This window comes from Anolis carolinensis, chromosome 3, assembly GCF_035594765.1.
Source record: "Anolis carolinensis isolate JA03-04 chromosome 3, rAnoCar3.1.pri, whole genome shotgun sequence".
Classification (NCBI taxonomy): Eukaryota; Metazoa; Chordata; class Lepidosauria; order Squamata; family Dactyloidae; genus Anolis; species Anolis carolinensis.
Genome location: NC_085843.1, coordinates 53,946,062 through 53,968,708, shown reverse-complemented (window position 1 = coordinate 53,968,708; position 22,647 = coordinate 53,946,062). Strand labels below are relative to the sequence as shown.

General features: G+C 38.0%; 2 protein-coding genes across 5 annotated transcripts in view; one reads left to right on the top strand and one right to left on the bottom strand.

Annotated features, from left to right (window-relative positions):
• Nucleotides 1-6,148, top strand: part of LOC100564977 (myelin protein zero-like protein 1) — a 33,136-nt gene extending 26,988 nt beyond the window's left edge. For all 4 annotated transcript variants that reach the window (XM_008107721.3, XM_008107720.3, XM_016992534.2 and 1 more), the window contains exon 6: nucleotides 835-6,148. In XM_008107721.3, coding sequence (XP_008105928.1) covers nucleotides 835-936 — 102 coding nt within the window. In that variant the 3' untranslated portion in view covers nucleotides 937-6,148. The remainder of the gene's footprint in view (nucleotides 1-834) is intronic.
• Nucleotides 6,149-8,305: 2,157 nt separating this feature from the next.
• mpc2 (mitochondrial pyruvate carrier 2) lies at nucleotides 8,306-22,549 on the bottom strand. Its single transcript, XM_003219106.4, has 5 exons — nucleotides 22,265-22,549; nucleotides 12,820-12,860; nucleotides 11,440-11,524; nucleotides 9,614-9,725; nucleotides 8,306-8,570 (listed from the first exon to the last, which is right to left on the bottom strand). The coding sequence occupies exons 1-5, from the start codon at nucleotides 22,371-22,373 to the stop codon at nucleotides 8,525-8,527; spliced, it is 393 nt and encodes a 130-aa protein (XP_003219154.1). The 5' UTR covers nucleotides 22,374-22,549; the 3' UTR covers nucleotides 8,306-8,524.
• Nucleotides 22,550-22,647: the final 98 nt, after the last annotated feature.

Below are 22,647 nucleotides of genomic sequence, written 5' to 3'. Positions count from 1 at the left end.
AGCTGAGTAGCTAGTGGGAGATACCTAGAGCTGTCTATTTTGTTCCACTTCAAAAACAATACTATTGTTTTCTTGATATGTCTTTCCCCTTTGGTTTCAACTGAAAAATATCTATTTCCATAACCTGTCTATTCTTAGCTACCAGCTCCCTTTAAAAACTCATATGCACTGTTGATTCATTAAGCAAAACTCTACTACAGTGTTTTACCTAAAGGGAACATTTTAGGGCTATTTTCCTTTTTATCTTGTATTCCTATATGGACTGTTTTTGACAAATACATTGCTCAGACTCTGGGGAGGTGACCAACTGAAACTTGGTGATTGTAATTCTAGGTTCAAAGGTTATCATGAACATGCCTCAATAGACTTGATCTCTTTTGGATTACATAACCTTTTTTAAATGTAAATACTCATGGCTTACTCTTCAGATCCTCTGCCTTGTCTTGTAATAATCATGAAAACTGTTGCCATCTAGTGGAGTACATGTTGCTAGACAGGTATTTTTCCTCAAGAATTTTTGTTATTGCATCACATTTGAGGACATTGTGAACAAGGCCTGGAGAATTAAAAGCCAGACTTCCATGAGACAACATTTTAAAAAGCAATTTACATGTGCTTTCTTTCAGCCGATTGGTAATTTTTAAAAGTCCATCTAACCTGGAATATTTTCTATATAAATCCTTTTTAAGGTAAATGTGTCAGAGACTCCCATATTTAGCTAATCATGTTATAGATAACTTGTTTTTTTTATGGATTCTGCCTCCCAGCAGTGTGGTAAAAGAAGTGTGTTATCTTCCCATGTGCTTACTTTGTTTCTTTTTTCCCTGTTTTTAGGGCCCAGTAATTTATGCACAGTTAGATCACTCCGGAGGGCATTGCAGTGACAAGATCATCAAGTCAGAATCTGTGGTCTATGCTGATATTCGGAAAAACTGAGAAGATCCCAGCCTACCCAAAGCTAAACAAAAATTCAAACTGGAATCGCTTGAATAAAGTTGACCCAGAGAACTCACATGTGGCCTTTGACGCCTAGGCTAGGACCAATGCATGTGTATACAGAGAGAAAGAGATTATATATGTATTGTGTGTAAATAGTCTTATTTAATCGTACAGAAATGAGACCAATGTTGCATGTTGAACTATGATAAGAACTCTGCTTATAAATTGCCAATATTTTTTTTATATTTAGGATAAGGGGAAGAAAGCAAATATTCATTTTACACCTTTAGGTAATGTGTCTTTGTTCTGTGGAAAAACTGGAAAATTCCTGGATATTCTAGTGCATTTGATATTTTGTTTTTTACAGATTCTTTCCTTTTTATTGAAATGGACATTAGAACTGTTTCTGCATGATTCCTTTTCCTAATTTGGTGCTTTTTACACTCGATTATACTTCACTCTTGTCCTTTCGTTCCAACACCCTTGTTTTGCAAAGGGAAAAGCTCTTACCTGCCTTCAACTTCCAGCATGGTTTCCTCTTGGCTAGAGCCAAGGTTTTATTTCAGGACACTGACAAACCTTTGTCCAGTTTTAATGTAAAGCTATAAATGAAATGGCTTTTTTAACTTTATGAATTTTCAGTAGGCAATTCTAATAATGAAATACTAATAAAGCCCCCCTTTTACTTTACTCTTTCTCCTTTATAGTTCTAAATGCAAGTTCTTCTGGGTCTAGTGGGATTTCTGCAATAAAAATTAAATCCATTATTTTTGAACAAAAATAGGGTAACGAAGTGCTAAGTGGATCTTCAGTTTGATCCTAGTAAGACTTACTTGAAGTTCTTGCATTTGTCTGCTACTGGTAAATTTTAAAAAGCTTATCAGATGTTGCTATTTCAAGAAGAAATAGCTAGAATTCTCAGTAATCCTTTTCTGCTGTTTTATTCCACTGCCATAAGGGGGCACTTCATGGAAGGCATGAAGTATGATGGGATATTAAGCGTGAGCTTCCAAAGGACAGGGTCAAGGTCCTTCTGACACTAGTTCTTTGACTAAATACAGTTTTACCTTAAAACAAGAATGGCTGTTGTTTCTTTGCTGTGGGATGAGCTGTGCATCCCTGCCTTTGTTTTATGATGACATTAAGCCTCTGAACCCACATTTATTTTCTCCTTTCACCCCACCAGTGTTTCAGGCAGGTGGTCTGCTGCTATTTTGGTCATCTTGCATGTTTTTCTGCTTATGCATTTTCTCAGCAACCTTTTTTAAAGTATAGCATTAAATGTTCTGAGTGGGGATTTCTTCTTGGCTAAATCATGGTGTGACCAAGTACCACTAAGGATTTGATGAAGCTTAGAGGGAAATAATTTTTCCCCTGGCAGGCTCTATCAGATTTTATCTTAAGTTGTGTGTGTCCTTAATATATTGGTTTTCAAAATATCTTTTACAAATTCAGCAAGAATGGTTGATTAATATGTTATTCTGTGGCTGGTTTAATGTTCTACCTTGTCATCTCAGTAATGAAATTTGGCTGCAACCCTGAGCCCCTTTACCATGGAAGTAAATTCCATTAATCGGTCTTGCTTTTTAATAAATACGAATAGGGTTGTACTTCTTTTGTCAACTTTGGTTTATGAAAATGCTTCTTCTGAGGGGTTATTTTATCTTGAAATAAGAAATGATGCTTCTAGCCTAATTTAACTGAAGGCTTCTTCAAGAAGCCTGAATTAGAGAACTACTGTTAGTAGCTTTATCTAAATTTGTAGCAAAGATTGGTTACAGCAAGTGGTCATCAATGACACATAAATGATATAAATGAAACAACCCTTCAGTTCCTTTTCTCTCTTTTGAACTCTTTAACTGTGACACTTGCTTATTGGAGCAACTTCAAAGATTCATCTATGTGGTCTTATTTCATGTAGCCTGCTGTCACAACAAAGTCATGGCAAAATTTGTGTTATAGCATCTGCTATTTCCTGTGTTCCTCTGGTTTAACTTTCCTGGGGTCTGTTTCAGAGTTTGTACCTCATGATTTAACTTGGCTAGAGAGAATTCTTCTACTGCCTCTTATTCTAGCCAGTCTCTTGATGCTCCATTGTTATAAGACTTTCTCTTTTTATTGTGAAATGGTGAATATTTGCATTTGTACATAAGTACATTGCAGATGCATTAGATGTGCTTGTCATATTTTTGTTTTACCAGAAATGCTGCATCATGATGAATTTTTCACATCTTCCTTATACCAAGCGTCCACCCCACAGGTTTTTATGCATTGTATAACATTATGTTATACAATAATAGGGGTAACAGAAGTGCATTTTGAGAAATCAGTAATCCTAGAATCCATTCCCCAACATTAACATTACAGGAGTAAACATGAATGAGAATGTAGTGAAGATTAATTCAAGGATAATGACAGAGAAATATAAATTCAACAGTAATGCCAATAATCTCAGTGCACCAATCGGGCCACCCATTTTAGAGAGCTTATGAAGCTATTCTTAATATTAAAAATGTTTCTTTATGGAATGCAACCTTCTGCATTTTCTCTTCTGTCACTCTTCTTTATTCATTTGAGAAAATATTAAAAATTAAGATGCTTTTAAAAGCTTCATGTGAACTGCTCAGGTCATTCTTAGTTTGCTTGTTCTCTTTAGAGCAGGAATGTATAGAAGGTAGGCTTCTATCAATTAACAGACCAGTAAGAAACTGCAGGTAGACCATTGAACAAGTGGAAGGTTGCTGGGATTCTTACAAAGAATCCCAGCTTCGATTAAATTTGGCCTGAAGGAGCACACCACATAGTCTTAACTGAGAGAATCACATAATAGAGATAAGCTTTGCCTTAACTTTATGAGATATGAAGTACTCTTGCTTCATAAATATAAAACACATAACTAGAACCTTGTGTAAACAAAAATGTAGAGCACATGAGAAAGGCCACCCTTGTTTTAGAGCTACCTCTTGTAAGAGATACTTTTTTGCACAAAGGAAAAAAATATGTGTCTCTGTCCCCCAGTACAAGATAATAGATTGTCACTACCAGGAGCAACAAAAACCTAAAGGTGGATGTTTCACATGAACATTAGTGTTTCATATATGCAAACAGTTTGAACTTATATTCATTAATGTACATAATTCAGTGCTAATCATAGGCACTTGAACAATAGACTGTAGACTTAGTTGCAGTGGAACAATTTCTTATTCAAGTCTTTGTATAACATCACAGATTTTTTTAAAAAATCCTTTTCATTCTAACATCTTTTACTTGGGAAATACAGCACCTTGGTTGTTTTAATCTTTATCCAATAGACATTTCCTTGACATTATTTTATTACATTGCCATCAGCCTTGAGTCTCTATATCAGGAGAAAAGGGGGATAAAAATAAAGTAATAATTGGGTTGGCACTAAGTTCCTAATTTGGGGATCTCTGAAGTAATACATTGGGTATTTTTTTTAAAATATGAAAACTGATCATTTGTTTTCTGCATGCATGCCGGTTCTCCAGAATTTCAGTAGAGCCTGGATACTGTTCACTGTGTGGAACAAACATTGTTTTAAAATGTCCTCCTATCAGTATTCCTTTACCACCTTCAAAACCGAGTAGTTGATCACTTGGCAAGCACAAGAAGTATACAAGGCCTCTGGAGAGTTCCCTCTCTGAACAACCCTCTCCCAAGCATTTTGGGGAACTTCTTCAGTCAGTGGATGTTCACTACTGGCTCTTAATCATTGGTATAGCTTTTTCTGATAATACTTCAAACCATATAAAAGTAGTGGCCTGACCATCCTTTAGCTCATTTGTCTGTAGTGAGTGTATGCCATGATCTCCTTTGTAAATAGTATCTTAGTTTTAAAGACTCAGTCCTGTTAATTTTAGTTTGCCCAGATTCACCTTTCCTCTATTTTAGGCAAACCAATTAGAAGGCTAGTTTTCAAAATTTCAAGAGTGGAGTGTAGCCATTTTTGTCTGTTGCTACAAAACCAATCTTGTTTATTGGCACCTCAAAGATTGACCTGTTTCTTTTTCTTAACTTTTCATGGATTGAAACTCACTTCATCAGATGCATGAAGTTTCACCTTAGTAGTCAAGACACTTATTTATATGCTGGGCTGAATACTGGAAATACAGAAAATGCCAGTAAGTTATGATCATACCAGTGGTCATTTAACAAGTTGAGAGAAGATGTCAAAGCATGACCAGCAGATTAGCACCTGTATAATGAAGAAAAGTGTTTTGTGCAATCCCAAGTTTGAGAGAGAGCTTCATAAATTATATCATTTGTGTATGAGGCTTTGTCTCTTGCTAGAGTACTTTGTGCATCTGCCGTATCAACATGTGACGTGTGATTAGAAAAACTTGAGTTGTTTGTTTTAGCTTTTTTGAAATGTAGGTGACCTCTGTCTCGCAACTTGCTCTGTATATGCAGTTTAAATGCTTTCCCTTGTGTCCAGACAGTCCTGGTGAAGTGAGCAGTTGTTCAGTCATCTACAGATGAGCCCTGAAATCTGTAAAGTCTTGTTCATAGTTTACATATTCTTGTGCCTGTCTAAAAACATTGTAAAATCACAGTTGTTTTATTTGTACTGGATTGGTGGGACTAGTCCCTTTTATGAAATCCTGTTTCCAAGTTAAGATGCAGGAGAACACCTCAATCATGTGTAAGGGCAATTTTCCTATGGTGCTGTATTTAATGCCCCTTTTCTGTGAAAGGCGATCAAGATCTAATAAAGGACTCCCGGCTGTGAAATTGAACTCGCCAAACCTTGGACTACCTTCTCAAGATCTCCCTTTGCTCTATACAGCTCCACACAATGCAGCTACTGACATGTTTTCTACTTTGTTTCTGCACTTTTTAAAAACTGGAAATGAATTTGTCTTGTACAGTTTTTCCTTTGCCCCCTTTCTCACAAGCAACTGCTGCATAGAGCAGAAAGGACTCTGTGGGCTTATCTGGAGAGCACCACTATGGGGCACCACATGATGCTGCTGCTAAATTGGAGGGGTGGGGGAGAAAGAGGTAAACACCTATAAAATAGGTGTATAATTTGGGGTAAATGTATGTTCTATGTGGTCTCTAACATTAAATTGGGAACTGGCAGTCACATATAATTTGTACTAACTTTTCAGTTGAACACACATCCCATCAGATATTTACATGTTTTCTATTGTACTCTTGTGAATATTTTAATACACTTTTTCCATTAGTTGTTTGTTGTGTGTCATAATTTATCAAGTGCCAAAGGACACTGAAATATCTTCACCTTTCTCACACATCAAATATGGAAACAGAAGGGCGTACAGGACAGTTCCAGACTATTCTCATTTTCATTTATCCATAGCTGCAGGTCAAGGAACCATGACAAACAATCATTACTACCCCAAGCAAGGCTGCTTCAGTGTCCCCTTTAGTATTAAAGGATGAGTGGTTCTTAAAATCCAGGGTTTTAAAAGGCTGTAGGAGGAGCGATAAAAAGACATACCTCTACTTAAAATCAATTGGGGTTTGGATCTCCCCATCCCCCCTGCACTGAATTTCTCCCTAGAGCAGGCCTGCGCACAACATGTGGCCCTCCAGGTGATTTGGACTTCAGCTCCCAGAATGCCTGGCAATTGCACAGGTTGGCTGAGGATTCTGGGAGTTGGGAGGCCCAAACATCTGGAGGGCTGCAGGTTGTGCAGGCCTGCTCTACATCAAGGTTGGGGAACAATCCAGATGTTCTTGAGCTTGCATGAGGAATAGCAGGAGCTACACTTGAACATCGCATGGACATTCACACTTGTACTTTATATTAAAGCAGATAAACTATAAAGGCAACTGAAAACTCTACAGTTGTTCGGATGGATAAATCTTTAATATACATTCTAAGTATGTGTTTTGGCTACAGCACAAAAGTCCTGAAGTGTATTAGTAAGTTTGAACGAGAGGAAAACCTTTGTATGGGCATTTGGAGCTAAGTTCCCAGTGTGATTAACTCTTCCGCACAAAAATATCCACTCAAACCACTAAATAAAATAGACGGCTGGAAGGAACTGGCAAAACCACTGAGAGTGTTCTTTTCCTCTGAAAACCCTGTGAAATTCATGGGTTATTATGTCAACAGGCAACTTAAAAACATACATATATACAGAATGGATGTTTAAAATGAGAAGCGCAGCTTGGTTGTGTAACGTATAGATATGTGTTTGTTCTACATGTTTTTGTTAGAAAATGCAGGGCACTGATATCCATTATTGCAAAATATATGAACAAGGCCACTACAGCAAAAGGTTCTCTTTTCTATTTAAGATACAGCAGGACAAAGCCATAGTAGAGACCTCAATTTGTATTTCACTTATTCAGATGAGAAAATGCTTCTTCTGATTAATGAAAGGAGTGAATCTAATGGGGTACTGCTTAAAGCTGTTGTTCAGTTTCATCTTAACTCCTGTGTGAAAGGCCCTGTTACACAGCAAAGATAACAAGAGTGAAGTTTCAGCCTCAACAGCCAGTAATGCCTCACTTCAAGGGTACAAATGGAATTATTAGTTCCACCAAGAGTAGTAAACACACTAGAGCAGTTGTGGGATGGTAGTTTAGCAGTTACACTATGTTTACTGTAGCTGAAACTGACCATTACATTTAGACCACGAAGATTAGCTCAACAGAAGCCAAACAGTTTCCCAGATCCAAAACCTGACTCCTTTTCATAACTTGGGTTAATTTTCAATTACATTGGTACCGCTGTTGACAAAATCGGTCAGGTGCATTTTACCGTGCAAAATGTTCTTTAGATGAACTAGGTATATTTTTTAACTTTGAAAGGGTAAAACAGGAAATGTCTTTCTGTTACAAATAACTGATACCTCTTAGCCATAACTGAGTTGTGATACTAACAACTTCATTCAGTGGCTTGAATCCAACAGCACCTGTACAATTTCTCCTTCCCACCTGCTGCACTACCTTGAACAGAATGCTAACAGATAGTTTCTTAGCCCTGTTATTTTAGTCTACCTTTCTGCAATATACATTCCTTTTATCTTAGCAACATTTCTTAGAAAATACTTAACTATGCAGCTTTACTAGTTTTTGGTAAAGTGAAAAATTTGAAACTATACATATATATAGGATACTCTTGAGGATCCCACTGTTTCAAATATTTCTGAATCACTGGCATCCTATGGATACTCAGTTTTAAAAATGAGTCTATCCTATGCCATAAATGGATATAGAATTTACAAAGGAAACCCCTATTTAGGAAATACAACTTTTTACTTGAATTTCTGTTCAGGCCACTTGATTCAACTAAACTGGATTAGTAGAATCTGATTGCAGTGAGTTTACTTACATACATAAGAATAACTGCAAAATACTGGCTGTGGCATAATTTTTAAAAGACACTTTATTATATTTTTAATTTAATTACTGTATTTGTTTCATTGAAAGATTTATTTGAATGTAGAGAGACTGCTTTCTATTGTGTATAGAAAAACATGCACCACTTATTTTAGTAAAAATCTACACCAGAAAATGGAACAAAATCAAAACTAGGTCCCTTGGGAAGATGTTTACAACTGAGGTGTAAAGAGATGAGTTAGAATTTCTACTGCTGCTTCTCCAGTGCCTTGGCTTTTAGCTCTTGGTTATACCTGTCAGAAAGAAAGATGATAAATCATTATCAGTCAATGACTACAGTGGATTAAAATCTTCAAAAAAACTCACAACAGATATACAAGTTTGAATTAAACAGAAATTTGGGGACATTTTTCATTTGCTTCAGCATTTAGGAATTCTACATAAAAAATGAAGAGTGGGATGGTTAATCTTTGGAGAAAACCACCTGATCACTGATTTTCAATGTTCTGACAGTACAACCCATGTGCTGGCTTCATTATACAATCCAAGCGCTGGTGGGGGTGTGGAGGAATGGATGTGTTGTTTTGTGATGTGTGTGCGGGAAGGCGTGTAATTTTGCTGTGCAATAGCACAATGAGAAATAAAGCTATACTATTATATGAAATCTCATCTACCTCAAAATTAACCAGACATCTGCTGTCTTAATGTTATCAAGAAGCAGGGAGAAACAACATAAAGCAGTCTTCCCAATATGTTGAACCTTTAAAAATTTAGAAATTTCATTAAGGTACATATGAAAGTTTACCAGCTGAGAAACCTAAATTTAAATCTAAAATTAAAGTTATATTTGGTCACATTCAATTTTTTTTACAATGTTAATTCCTCATACATGAAATATGCAACAAAGCAATTTGTGCAAATTTTCTATCCTTGATTCCTTATATCTTGAGATACTGCTGATAAAGGAGGAAGGAAGCAGAGACAGTTAGGACGGTTTCTAAAGCTTGTGCCTCCCACAGCACAAATACATTTTTGATGGAGTTACCATTTTATAAGGTTTAAAGACATAACAACCAAATATCAAAGCTAGGACTATGGTCCTAATAATCCAACAGAGAGAAGTTGCCAAATTCTTTAAGGTAATTTAATTCTCAATTCTCTTTCTCACCATCTTTTCAATGTAATAAAAAGTTCTGATCCAGGCAGTATTAAAACCAACGCATTATATCAAGAAAAGCTGGCAACCCTAAAGTGCAGGCAGGGGCTCATCTGGCCTGAGAAACAGATCCTGAAATAAACCATAGTTCAATCCTCCCTATTCACTTGTAATACCTACCTCCATATACGGTAGAGTTGAGAACCACCAGCACAGCCAACAAAAAAGTTAACAGTAAATAGGCCCCAGTTTTTAGGAATAATAACTAGAGAATATCTTGACCAGATAAGGCCTGTTGGATAATAAAGAAAGAAACAAGGTTAACACTTAAAGGAGTTATACCGACTTGTGTCAGATGTTCATACGAGAAGCCATATGTTGTATCTAGACGTGTTCAATTGCATTCATGTGCCTATCTGATTGCACTTGAGTTAATGCTCTCAGGTACATGCTGTTCCTTGGTTACGAACAAGATAGGTCATGTAGGTTTGTTCTTAAGTTGTATTTGTAAGTCAGAACAGATAGATACTTTAAATGTAACTTCAGCCATTTTTTAAAAGTATTTTGGATAACATAGGGAAGGGTTAATACCCTAATAACATTTGCTTTGCTGTCTGTGCCCGTTTAGAAGATTTCACTTCACTTTCTGTCTCTGTGATAATTGAATTTTCAAAAAATCAGCTTGTTGAGGAATCATGTATTGGTGATAAAGCCTCAGTGGAGAAACCTTTTCCAATGGTAACTCTTTCAAGAGTAAATTTCCTTTCCTAAGGGTAGATTTCTCTTACTTCCTCTTATCTCACTCCCGTTTGTAACTAGGAGTCATATGTAAGTCAGATGTTTGTAATTTGGAGACTGCCTGTATTTATGAACCAATTATATTTTTCCTTATTGCTGACTTTTACAAAAGAGAACAAGCCCTATGAGGAGTGGCTTAAAGAGCTGGGCATGTTTAGTCTGCAGAAGAGAAGGCTGAGAGGAGACATGATAGCCATGTATAAATATGTGAGGGGAAGTCATAGGGAGGAGGGAGCAAGCTTGTTTTCTGCTGCCCTGGAGACTAGGAAGCAGAACAATGGCTTCAAACTACAGGAAAAGAGATTCCACCTGAACATTAGGAAGAACTTCCTAACTGTGAGAGCTGTTCAGCAGTGGAACTCTCTGCCTCGGAGTGTGGTGGATGCTCCTTCTGTGGAAGCTTTTAAACAGAGGCTGGATGGCCATCTGTCAGGGGTGTTTTGAATGTGATTTTACTGCTTCTTAGTAGGGGGTTGGATTGGATGGCCTGTGAAGTCTCTTCCAACTCTATGATTCTATGAAATGGAAGATACTTGTAGAACACGCATCCTGGTGCAAAATGCATTAAATAAAAACAAGCCCTAGTAAAATGAATGAGGCATGTCTCTGCACATGCTGTACAATGGACTTGGGAATGTAGGCAAGGCTTCCTATTGTCTGAATAGGGTCTGGAAAATGCCACGTTCTTGAAGAGTTTTATAATGAATGCACCATCAGACCATGGAGCGTTCTTCATACTCCAACTAGTAGAAGGGGACCCATGTTTGCAGGGAATAACATCTACAGGCAGAAATCTGGGTCATTACACAGATATTATCACAGTTGGCTTACAGATTTGCCGAACTGTTTGGGTATGCTACAATACAGCAAGCCATGCTACAACAAAATGCAGTTTAACATGTATTATGTACTATGAGCAAAATTGTTTTGTTTTTATTTTGTAATTCATCATTCAATTTTTATATAATTAGTGTATATTTCTTAGAGCAATGTCTCGCCAGTTGAAACAGAACCCTTTCAAGAGGTCCTGTAAGAGGCAGAAAAGTTAGTGCTTAATAGTAGTTAGATTCTCAATACTGTATGTTTACAACAGCAAGTGCATGGTTTCTAGAGAATGAAATATTGTTTCCAAATTCAGTTCTGTCTTTTAGCTTTGATTTTACTGTTTCCATAAAAGCTGATCATTTAGAAAATGAGAAAAAACATACCTGTAGCCATTAAGACTGCAGATTGCGACGTACTGAGTTTTTCTGCTGGCCTGGCCATATCAGCCATTCCAGCACATACCAAACCCTGTAGAAGGGGAAAAGCAGCCTACTTTAGTATTATATTGTACAGTTTAAATTGGATATATGAAAAAGAGGTTGTCAATTATGTCAGTATTTCAAGCTTCAAGGTAGCCTGTAAGACAGACTTGTGCCCGTAATTAGCTTCTTAAAGCACAGTGAGAGTTGTAACAGTGGTATCTGAAGGCCACACCTGTCTCATCATCCACTACTATGCCAATACATGTACACCGTATTGTAGACTTTTTCAAGGCTGTTACAGAGCTTTAAAAAGCATCCATTTAAAAAGCATCCATTTAAAAAGCATTCATTTAACATTTGCATTTAATTAGCTGCAGCATCGGAGGCCTCTAGAAGCCTGATTTTCCTATTCTTTAAAATGAGGGGTCAGCATATAAATTTTTAAAGGAACACAAGCAATCTGAAGACCACAGCAATAAAAATACCATGATTATACATTACCATTAAAAGAAATGAGAGGTAACACTTATATATAATCTAAAACCCATCATTTCCGATACCAATGTAATTTTAGAGGTGGCTAGATGCATTCTCTTGGACCATTGAACATGCTTGCTACCTAACTTATTATTTGAAATAGCCAACTCCACTATTTGAAGCACAGATGCAATGAAATGGAGAGAAGACATGCAATGCGTAAATCAGACAAATAATTTAAATGGTCACTACAGGAGACTGACTAAAAAGAGGTGTTCTTAAATAATACTTCCTCTTGGGTTGTAATCATGTTTAAAGTATTATTAATACAGATACAGCAGGCCCTTGGTTTCCCCCAGGTTTTGGCTCCAGGACCTGCCATGGATACCAAAAAGACGTTCAAGTCTCATACAATAGTGTAATAAAATGGAGTCCTTTATATAAAATGGCAAACAACTCAAATGAATGCCGGAAAGAGTTTGAAGAACTGTGAAATAGTGGGGAAGTTACACAACAGCATATGCCCTCACATCAGCATTGTGCTCAAGCATGGAAAAATCAAGGTTTCTTTTTAGGATTACCCTCCTGAATCTTTTAAAGCTTTGTTTCATTCAATCTGTAGATGCAGAACCTGTGGATGAATATGGAGCCGACTGCTGACTTTCGTAAGCTGTCACTTTCAACTTGGGTAAAGAAATGGTTGCATCTTGCATTACAAGTAACTGTCTTGTATTATCTATGAGTCAATCACATTCAAACAATATACTTCATAGTTACTTCATAGAGGCAAATCTTTAGGTTACATAAACTTCTAGAGTCGGACACATTACATACACATTAAATTACATACAAAAGTTAGCTTACCCATTTCATAATTGGTGCCCAGAAAAACACTGTTTTGGGACCTGCAAGAGATTATTTCAGTTAGATCATGAAGCTACTTAACTAGAATTACACACAATAAACCTGCCAGGCAGGAAAGAAATCAGATAAGTGTAGACTACTTTGGCTGAAATCCAACCACTAATCCTAACTAGTGGAAACCCATTAAAACAACTGGATTTATATAACAGTTAATTTATCATTCAGTAATTGATTCAAGGAGTTTATTCTAGTTGGGATTAGCCATTTAATTTAGGCATCTATGTGCAGTCTGCAACAACTTGATCAGTCACGGAATTATGCAAATTATCCAAACAGAAAGCAGCCTTGAAGAAGTAACCAGATATAAGTTGTTAAAACCACAACAAAAGGGAGGATGAATAGAATATCATAGACTATGACTATACTTTACTTATGAAATACATCAAAAACTTTCAAAATAGAAATTCAGTTCATGGCAAGGAAAACACTTTTCCCAAATCAGAAGAAGAAAACAATGATTATTCTCTCAGGATGAATAATTGTTATCTAGTACCAACATATTGCTGTAATTGTCCTAAGATAAATGTATGGAAAAAGAGTATGGAATAAGGCTAGGAGTGCACTGGCTCTCCATTATTGGTGAGGCATTGTGATTTAAAAAAAAATATTTTATTCTTTTTGATACTTCCCAGCAATTAACTATTTTTTGCCATACATAACTTATTTCAGTATACATTGTTCCAAAGGTAACTATTCCTTAAATGACATTTTAAACAATCCTTAGAAATGTATCACCCTCCCCCCCCCGCCCTCCCCCCCCCATACCCCCACCCTCCTGGAACAGCCATTCAAAATATTGTCAATATATCAGTTTAATCGTGTGGAACACCTGGTTCAAGGTGCTGTATTTTTAGTCTCCGTCTATTTTGTCGATTAGCACAGTCCATTTCCTTAACCAGTCTTGATCTTTTAGGCTATTTGTATATATTTTTTCTTTTGAATGATGAAGTCGTTAATTATATATTCTGATATATAAGCTCACCAGGTTTCTACATCCCATTTTGTATCGTCCCTCCATCCTCAGGCTATTGTGGCTTGTATTGCGGCTGTCATATATTTTAGAATCTCTGTCCAATTATTATCTTCCTTTACCTTTATTGTGAGAGACATGTATCTAGCTTTGTCCCATATTAATTCTTTCCCTATTATTTCTTCCATAATTTTTTATTTTTCTATAAAAGTTCTGAATTTTTCTACAGTCCCACCACATGTGGGAAAATGTACCTATTTCCCCACAGCTGTCCCAACACTTATTTGAAGTATTTCCCATTATATGTGCTACTTGGAGTGGGGTTCTGTACCATTTGGATATTATTTTCCTTTGGGTTTCTTTAATCCTTATATGTTTGATTTTATGAATATTGTCAATCCAAGACCCAATTAATTTCTCAGTAAAGTTTTTTTTCCTGTTTCCAGTTATCTGTAAGGTTTGTTTTTGTATCGTAAGTTAAGGTGATTAATTCATCATACAATAGCCCAGTCATTCCTTTATCTATTTCTATTTTCCTTTTAATTATTCTATCCAGTGGGGTTTCAGCTACTTCTCTTCTTTTCATGGCCAGGTGAGGCATTATGATTGTGCCCTCTACCGCCATGGGGAGAAACACATTATGGCATTCAGTCTTTAATAACTGCTAAGAAGATACAATTCCACCAGATAAAATCCCATCTATTTCTATCTCATGGTATGCCATAAGTCAGAAGAGTGTCTCTGATATCCTTATTTTCAGGTATTATTGTTTCAGGGATTTTAGAGGCAGAAACCAACAATCTTTAATTTACACTCAAATCAAGGTAAAGAGGTAAATAGCCTCTTTTCTAGTTAGGTCTTTGTGCAGTCAGGTCCAAGCAGGAGAAGTTTGAGACCATCAGGATCACTCACCACGTCTGGGGGAGCAGACAAGCCAGGTTGCCCCTCCAGGATACAGAGCTTTGCCTGAAGCTCTTTGCAACGTGAAAGCTATTCAGGAGGGTGGGAACCCGAGCACTGTTGTGGCTCATTAAGTTGAGAGCCAAACCACTGAGACAATCCTGCTGTAGAACTTCACATTGGTTTTCTCTCATTTCTCCTGAGGCAAGCCCTTATAGTCTTTGAAAAATGCTGGGCAATTCTTATCCCTCTGCCTTCACCCCAGTCAATGGTAGCCTTCCCCTTCGGAGACAAGCCTAATACACCTTCTCTGACAGATTCTTCCTCCTACTTCCTCACTGGCTTTTAGAGCTAGGTTGCCCCACCCTCTGCTGGGTTTCTAGCATTACTTGATGCTAAATGATTGATCATCTGCACCACTCCTTGACTTCTTCTGAATGGTTGTCGCTACTGACAATTTTTTCAGTCTATGAGAAACTATGGAAAAGGAAGAGAGGAGCATGGCAGTCCCTGTTACCTTCTCACAGGCAGCAACAGGGGATGTTGTGTAAACTATCACTTCCTTTTCCTGCAACCCACTGACATTTCAGATTTTGACAGATGCTATTCCACTGACAGTGGAGAGAATCCAAAATTTTGGCCCCTGGTGCTTGTAATCTAGACTTGCTACACAGGATGTTTTACAGTGATGTGATGCTCTATTATTCATTATCTGCAATAACGACCATGCTTCTCAAAGTAGTTTCCATGAAAACAGAGAGAAAGCTTTGCTTTCTGGAGCGGAACATGTTCATATACTGGAAGTTGTCATCCTTTCATTTTCTTTTGATAACACAAATGTATGTGACCACTGAATAAAGAATTTCCTAAAAAAGGTTGGTTAGATGTACAATATTTCACAAGTGGCAAAGATACCTGTAGAACAGGTACCATGTTCACAAGTTACTAAACAAATTGCCAAATAACCTTTGCAATGCAGCTATCAGATTGACCATTGTCTCATTCTAGAAATATTGTGGTGTGGAAAGAAATCATAAAAGTCCTGTAGCAGCCCCGAGATCTGCTGCATATTGGGAAAGGAACAAATATTTGCTTTAACTATTTCAGTCCATGAAAATTAATAACTTATCTGTAGTGTACCGTTTCACTCATTTCAAATTTAGCAGTTGTTATAAATCTAGCTAATAAAATAACTATATATAGGAATCTACATCAAGATCTGTAGTAATAAAGATTCTACAACACTTTAAAGAGAATTGTTTTCAAAACTGAAATGCAGTAGGCTCTTGCTATCTACTGGGGTGGTGGAATCTGTGGATGCAGAATCCTTGCAGCTGTGTACATTAGATATATTAGATTGTTCAAAAGCCAAAAACAGGTTCCTAATCAAGAGGAACCATATTGCACATGTGTCATATGTAAAGCCTACAGGTCAAATCAGGCCCATCACCTTATTTTGTGTGGTCCATGAAGCTTTTTATGTTAGGGCAACATTGTTACATTTATCCAGTCTTATATTTACAAATTGCCCTATGAAGGTAACCATAAGGCTGATGTGTCCCTCAGTGGAAATGAGTTTGACATTCCCGTGACTAGTGCATTTGCTACTTCTAAGTAGTACAACTCTGATTATATGTTCTCTTAATTAAGTTCAATAAAGGTAATATTTCATACCATTCATGGGATATACCTATGTTAAACTAAAGCTAAATACTTTGACACTGACCGTTCCACCTAAATACTTTGGTTTATCAAAACTACACCAATCTAGTTATAACTTTAAGTATTTTTCACTTGCCTGGAAGAACAAAAAGAAAAGAATCAGGAGCCTCATGGGGAAAGTAGAATATGTCCCCAGTGTTGATCTCAGAGGCATTTCAGCAATATAAAACTCACAGTATGACTCCTGGCTTGTCTTGAGTGAATACCATGATAGTGCACACTGATCAGTGCAAACCATGCAGCTTTGTTCTGTGACTGGTTTAATGTGCCATCTCGCAATGCAAAGTTCCCTTCTTGGTTTTGTTTCTTCTTAACAAGTCAGAGAAAGAAACAAAGAACAAATTGAGCTCTTACAGCAAGCTCTTGAGAAGTCAGACCTTCTATAAATCCCATCCCCATCATGTCATGTGAATAATATATACCCAATGGGTGCGAAAGAAAGTGGAATAAGAAGAAATTGAGGGAAATTCTATGCTAACCACATGCTCAGTAACTTTCTCTCAATTCCACATCTAGAGCCAGCATAATCCTTTCATACACAAATCTATTCCTATTATTTGACCCTGCATGAAACCTTCTTTATTTCAACAGCCAAATTTAGGATGGAAATAAAAGTTTCTGTTGTCACTATGGTGAAAGCCATACTGAAGTACAAATCAACCAGAGATTTACCAGCAGATTGTGGTCTACCACACTTGGTGCATATAAATGTGCATACTCCTTTCAACAATTAAAGCAATACTCTTTAAAATATTAAAATGTTCCTCAAATATCCTTCTTATAAGTATACAGATTTATCTCAAGACAGTGATTGTTATTCATGATGCCACTGAAAATTCTAATAAGCCTTCTAGACAGAGCTTTACAAAGAAGAAATAGAAAGCACCAAGTTATGTCCGTCTGCTGCAAACACTAAATTTCCCCTACATGACAAATATCACAAATTAAAGAGCTGGCAACTGTTCATATCTTACATAGTTTGAGGACAGAGAGAAACTATTAGAATAACAATTTTAAGTTGTTAATTACAGTTAGTGATTAACATGCCAGAAGTAAAGGGATTTGTCTCAGATACTGCACTTGGTGTTCTAGGGCAAATGTCACTTATCAAATTAGGTCATCAAAATGACCTGAATGAAGGGCAGAACTTGTGTGTATCATGACATAAAAATATGAATAAACCTCAATGATAGGGGAATTCAACAGAGAGAAAATCTAAAACCTTCCTCCACAGGCTAGTTTACACTTGCCAACAAGTCTTCGAACACTATTTTGTAGAACTCACTTTTTCAGATATATGAACAGCAAATCATTATTGCATGAAACACTTGTATAGAAAAGTAATAACATGAAAGACAGAAATCTGAACAAAGTTTGGCTTCTTCTCAATGCCATTCCTTAGCTGCCTGCCTAATTTTATTTCACAATCTTCATAAAAATACATAGCATGTGTACATATACGTATTTCACAAATATGTTTCATGTGTATTATGTCAATGATCCTCAGAAAGTTTGGTGAATAGAATAGAAAAATGTGACAGTCTGAAACAAATCAAACAGCTACTCTAAGGCTATCTATAGAGTTTGTAACTAGACTGTGATTTGAATGAAGCACTACAGCACAATAAAGTCATAGGACTGACATTTCACCAAAAACATATTTTCTATCTGACATCAGGCTTTCAGTTTTAATTTATCATCTACACTGTGCCATGGAACTTCTCCTCAGCACAACAGGATAACACTGTGTTAACCTTTGTGTAATAAACCTCTCAATAAAAGTGAGATTCTTCAGAACAGCAGAAGACAACTACAGGTTATCATGGTTTGCAAAGAAAATGAAAGCCGGAATTCTTCTCTTAATATAGCCCAGGTCAAAAGGCTCAGAAGTCTGCATACTGCAGAGATACAAAAACTAGGAAAGCAAGTTTCAGATAAAAGAAGATAGATAACAAGCAGTTTGTTTGAGAATGGATTATAGTTAAAGACTAAAGATTAGTTAGTGTTTTTCCTTTTCTGCAGTGAGTAAATTCAAAGGTATAGTAGAGTCTCACTTATGCAAGATAAACGGGCTGGCAGAACATTGGATAAGCGGAAATCTTGGATAATAAGAAAGGATTAAGAAAAAAAGCCTATTTAACATAAAATTACATTGTGATTTTACAAATTAAGCACCAAAACATCATGTCTTACAAGAAATTGAAATAAAAAGCAGTTCAATACACAGTAATGTTATATACTAATTACTGTATTTACAGACTTAGCACCAAAACATTGCAACATTTACTACAAAAACAATGACTACTAAAAGGCAGACTGCCTTTGATAATACAGAACCTTGGATAAGTGAGACTCTATTGTATACAATAGTCAATATATGCAGTGAGAACATAAAGAGATCCATGGCAGTATGATAGCACCTTTCCTTCTGTTATTCTCAGTAGCATGTATTCTGTTTAGTAACCAATGTTATTTTCTATGAATTTCTCATTATCTGCTTTTAAAGCTATCCAAGTTGTTGCCTATCACTAGATCTTGTAATAGTGAATTTCCTGGTTTACTGTTTATTGTATGAAGAAGCAGTTTATTTTATCTGTTCTGTATCTCATACATTTCAGCATTATTTCATGACACAGCTATTAGTGTTATGAGAGGCAAAAAGTCTCCTTATCCAGTTTATTACTTTCCCTACACTATGCACAATTTTAAACACCTTTATCCCACTCCTCCCCATTCTCCTTTTAAGATGAAAATATTTCACTGGCAGTTGACAGACATTAAGTATTAGAATGATTTCAGAATTGTCGAGAGAAAACAAGGAAGCATTCCACTGAAAGCATGCTCTGTTAAAAAAAAACCACAATAGAAATAGCGATTTTATTAACTTTGGGGGGGGGGGGGGGGTAAAGAAAGGTTGTTCCTTGCAGCTTTTCTTTCTTTTTCTTTTGTCATAATAGGAAGACAAAGAAATTGTTTATTTCTTCCAGGTCTTATAACAGAAACACTATTTAATAAAGTATGCAGGTAACTTCCAACTTTTGGTGGGCTCTGGGCAAAAGGTCTGCAGTAAACCTTTTCTGGACAGGTGACCTTCTAAGTCAATAGTGTACCAAAGCAGCATTCTTTCACACACAAAAATAAAACAAGCCCCAAAACACATTGACAGAAGAAAAGAGTTACAAAGCTTGGTCTGCAGTGAAGGACAGACATCTAACATTTTTAGGAGAAGTGCAGAAGGACACAGTTCGAAACATGCCACCTCGTTTTCTGTGTGGCTATTGCTTGCAAAGCAATCCTGTTTCTAAATTACCCTCTCCTTTTCCTGAGACACAGAGATAAGAGCTTATGTTTTTACAAAAAAGCATCTGTGCCAATGGAGAAGCTGAACAGAACTCTAGCTTTTACACACCTTTGACAATAACAATAAGACTATAATAAAACTACAGGAAGATAGAAAAGCACATAAGAACTATAAAACTTCAGGGTCATGTTAAGCCTGCTCTCCTGTAGGATGTAGAATGACATTGTGATTCTCATCCTACCCATTCCCTTCACAAATGTCCAGCCCCATATACCGTACTTAAAAAGTTTTCATGATTTCTTATGGGATATGTGCCTGTCAACTTATGGTTACCCACTTAAATTTCATAGGATGGTATTAAGACAAGGAATATATAGAGGTAGTTTTACCAATTTTGTCCTCTGAAATAAAGCACTTAATATTTGTTGGTGGTCTCCCATCCAAGTACTATCCAGGACTGACCTTGCTTAGCCTCCAAAATGAGTCAAAATTTGGTGCTTTTAGAATATTCCCTGTCCGTGGGGGTACATCTACACTGTAGAATGAATGCAGCTTGACACCATTTTCACTGCTATGTCTCAATGCTATGGAATTGAGGGAGTCATAGTTAGTTTAACAAGGTCTTTAGCCTTCACAACCCAAGAGTGCTGATGCCTCATCAAAGCACAACCCCCAGGAGCCTATAGCATAAAGCCATGACCATTAAAGTGGTGTAAAACTGCAATAATTCTACAGTATAGACACATCCTATACTTATATCCTGTTATTTTGTCAGGTGATGTGTGTGTATGGATGTATGCATACACAATTTTTGTATATTTATTAAATATCCTGTCTTTCTCCTGGTATAGGGACTCAGTATGGGGTTGGATGGATGGATCCTTGAGAAGCCAGATTTGGCCATTGTGGTCCATGCCTTGGCTACATCCCAACTAAGATGACTGTAATGGGCTCTAGGTGGGGCTGCCCCGGAAGAGTGCACAAAAAGTTTAATTAGTTCAAAGAGCTGCAGCCAGGTTACTTACAGGTGCTGGACCCAGAGAACGTACAATCCCATTACAACAGCACTTGCACTGGCTGCCAATTTGTTTCTGAGTCCAATTCAAGGTGATGGTTTTGACCTCTAAAGCCTTAAACAGTTCAGGTCCAACTTACTTATCTGATCACATCTCCTCATACCAACCGGCCCATACTTTAAGATAATCTGGTGAAGCCTACTCTCACTTCCACTACCATCACAAATGTGATTGACATCGATGAGGGAGAAGGCATTTTCGGTGGCCGCCCCGACCCTGTGGAATACACCCCCAAAAGAAATTAAAACAGCTCCCTCCCTTTCCAAGGTCACAGAGATTAATAATTGAATCCTAGAACTGGAAGAGACCTTGTGGGCCATCCAGTCCAACCCCCTACCAAGAAGCAGGAAAATTCCATTCAAAACACCCACAACAGATGGCCACCCAGCCTCTGCTTAAAGAAGGAGCCTCTGCCACACGCCGGGGCAGAGAGTTCCACTGCTGAACAGCTCTCACAGTTAGGAAACTCTGCTTAATATTCAGGTGGAATCTCCTTTCCAGTAATTTGAAGCCATTGTTCCATGTCCTAGTCTCCAGGGTAGTGGAAAACAAGTTGCTCCCTTCTCTCTTTGACTTCCCCCTCACATATTTATACATGGCCGTCATCATGTCTCCTCTTAGTCTTCTCCTCTGCAGGCTAAACATGCCCAACTCTTTAAGCCGCTCCTCATAGGGCTTCTCCAGACCACTAATCATTTTAGTGACCCTCCTCTGTACACATTCCAGCTTGTCAACATCTCCCTTCAATTGAGATGCCCAGAATTGGACACAATATTCCAGGTGTGGTCTGACTACGGCAGAATAGACAGGTAGTATGACTTCCCTGGTTCTAGACACTAGACTCCTACTTATGCAGGCCAAAATCCCATTGACTTTTTAAGCTGCCGCGTGACATTGTTGGCGCATGTTTAACTTGTTGTGCACAAGGACTCCAAAATCTTTTCCACACATACTGCTGTCCAGCCAGGCGTCCCCCATTCTGTAGCTTTGCATTTCATTTTTTTTCCCGGCCTACCGGTAAGTGGAGTATCTTGCATTTGTCGCCGTTATAATTATGACCCATCAATGTCATGATCACAAAACATCCCTGGGAGAAGATGCCTGGCCCAAGGTCACACAGATGAGTGGGGATTGCAAACCCACCCCCGACAGGTGGGCCAGGTAAGTGGTTCCCCTCTAACCACCACCTCACTTCGGCTCCCTTAAACTATAAACATGGGCTGAGGGAAGGGATGGCCAAATATAACGGTCCTCTTCTGCAATGATGTCCCAGGACAGGGCCGAATGCCTTCTTATTGTTAAAAAGGAGGGCCCTCTGCTTTTACGTGTGGATACCAGAGGCATTCAGTCTTCCTCACAACATACATTGACCCGGGTCACCTCCAGCGAGGAAAGAAGAACCCCCCATTCCCCTACCTGCCGGGTGGTTGTACAGAGGGCGCAGCCGGGGCGGCAGCATGAGCTCAATCCGGTCCAAGAACCGGTGGTAGGAGGCGCGGAGCCCCGCGGTGGCGGCGCCCGCCATCCTGCTGAGGCGGTGGCGACGGAGATTCCTTCGACCCGGCCGCGTCCTCGAGTGAGCCGAGAGAGGGAAGAGCCAGGTGGTGGGATGATCCCGCTTTCCCTCTCGGCGATTGGCTCGCCAGAGAGGCCGGGGGCGGGGCTTCAACAGCCGATCGCCACACTATTGGACAGACGGGGCCGGCTTCCCACCCGGCCTCAATGACAACATCGCGGTCGACTGGGCGTCCTCTTCTGATGACTACAGGATTGAGCGGGGCGACAGCCGATGACGACGA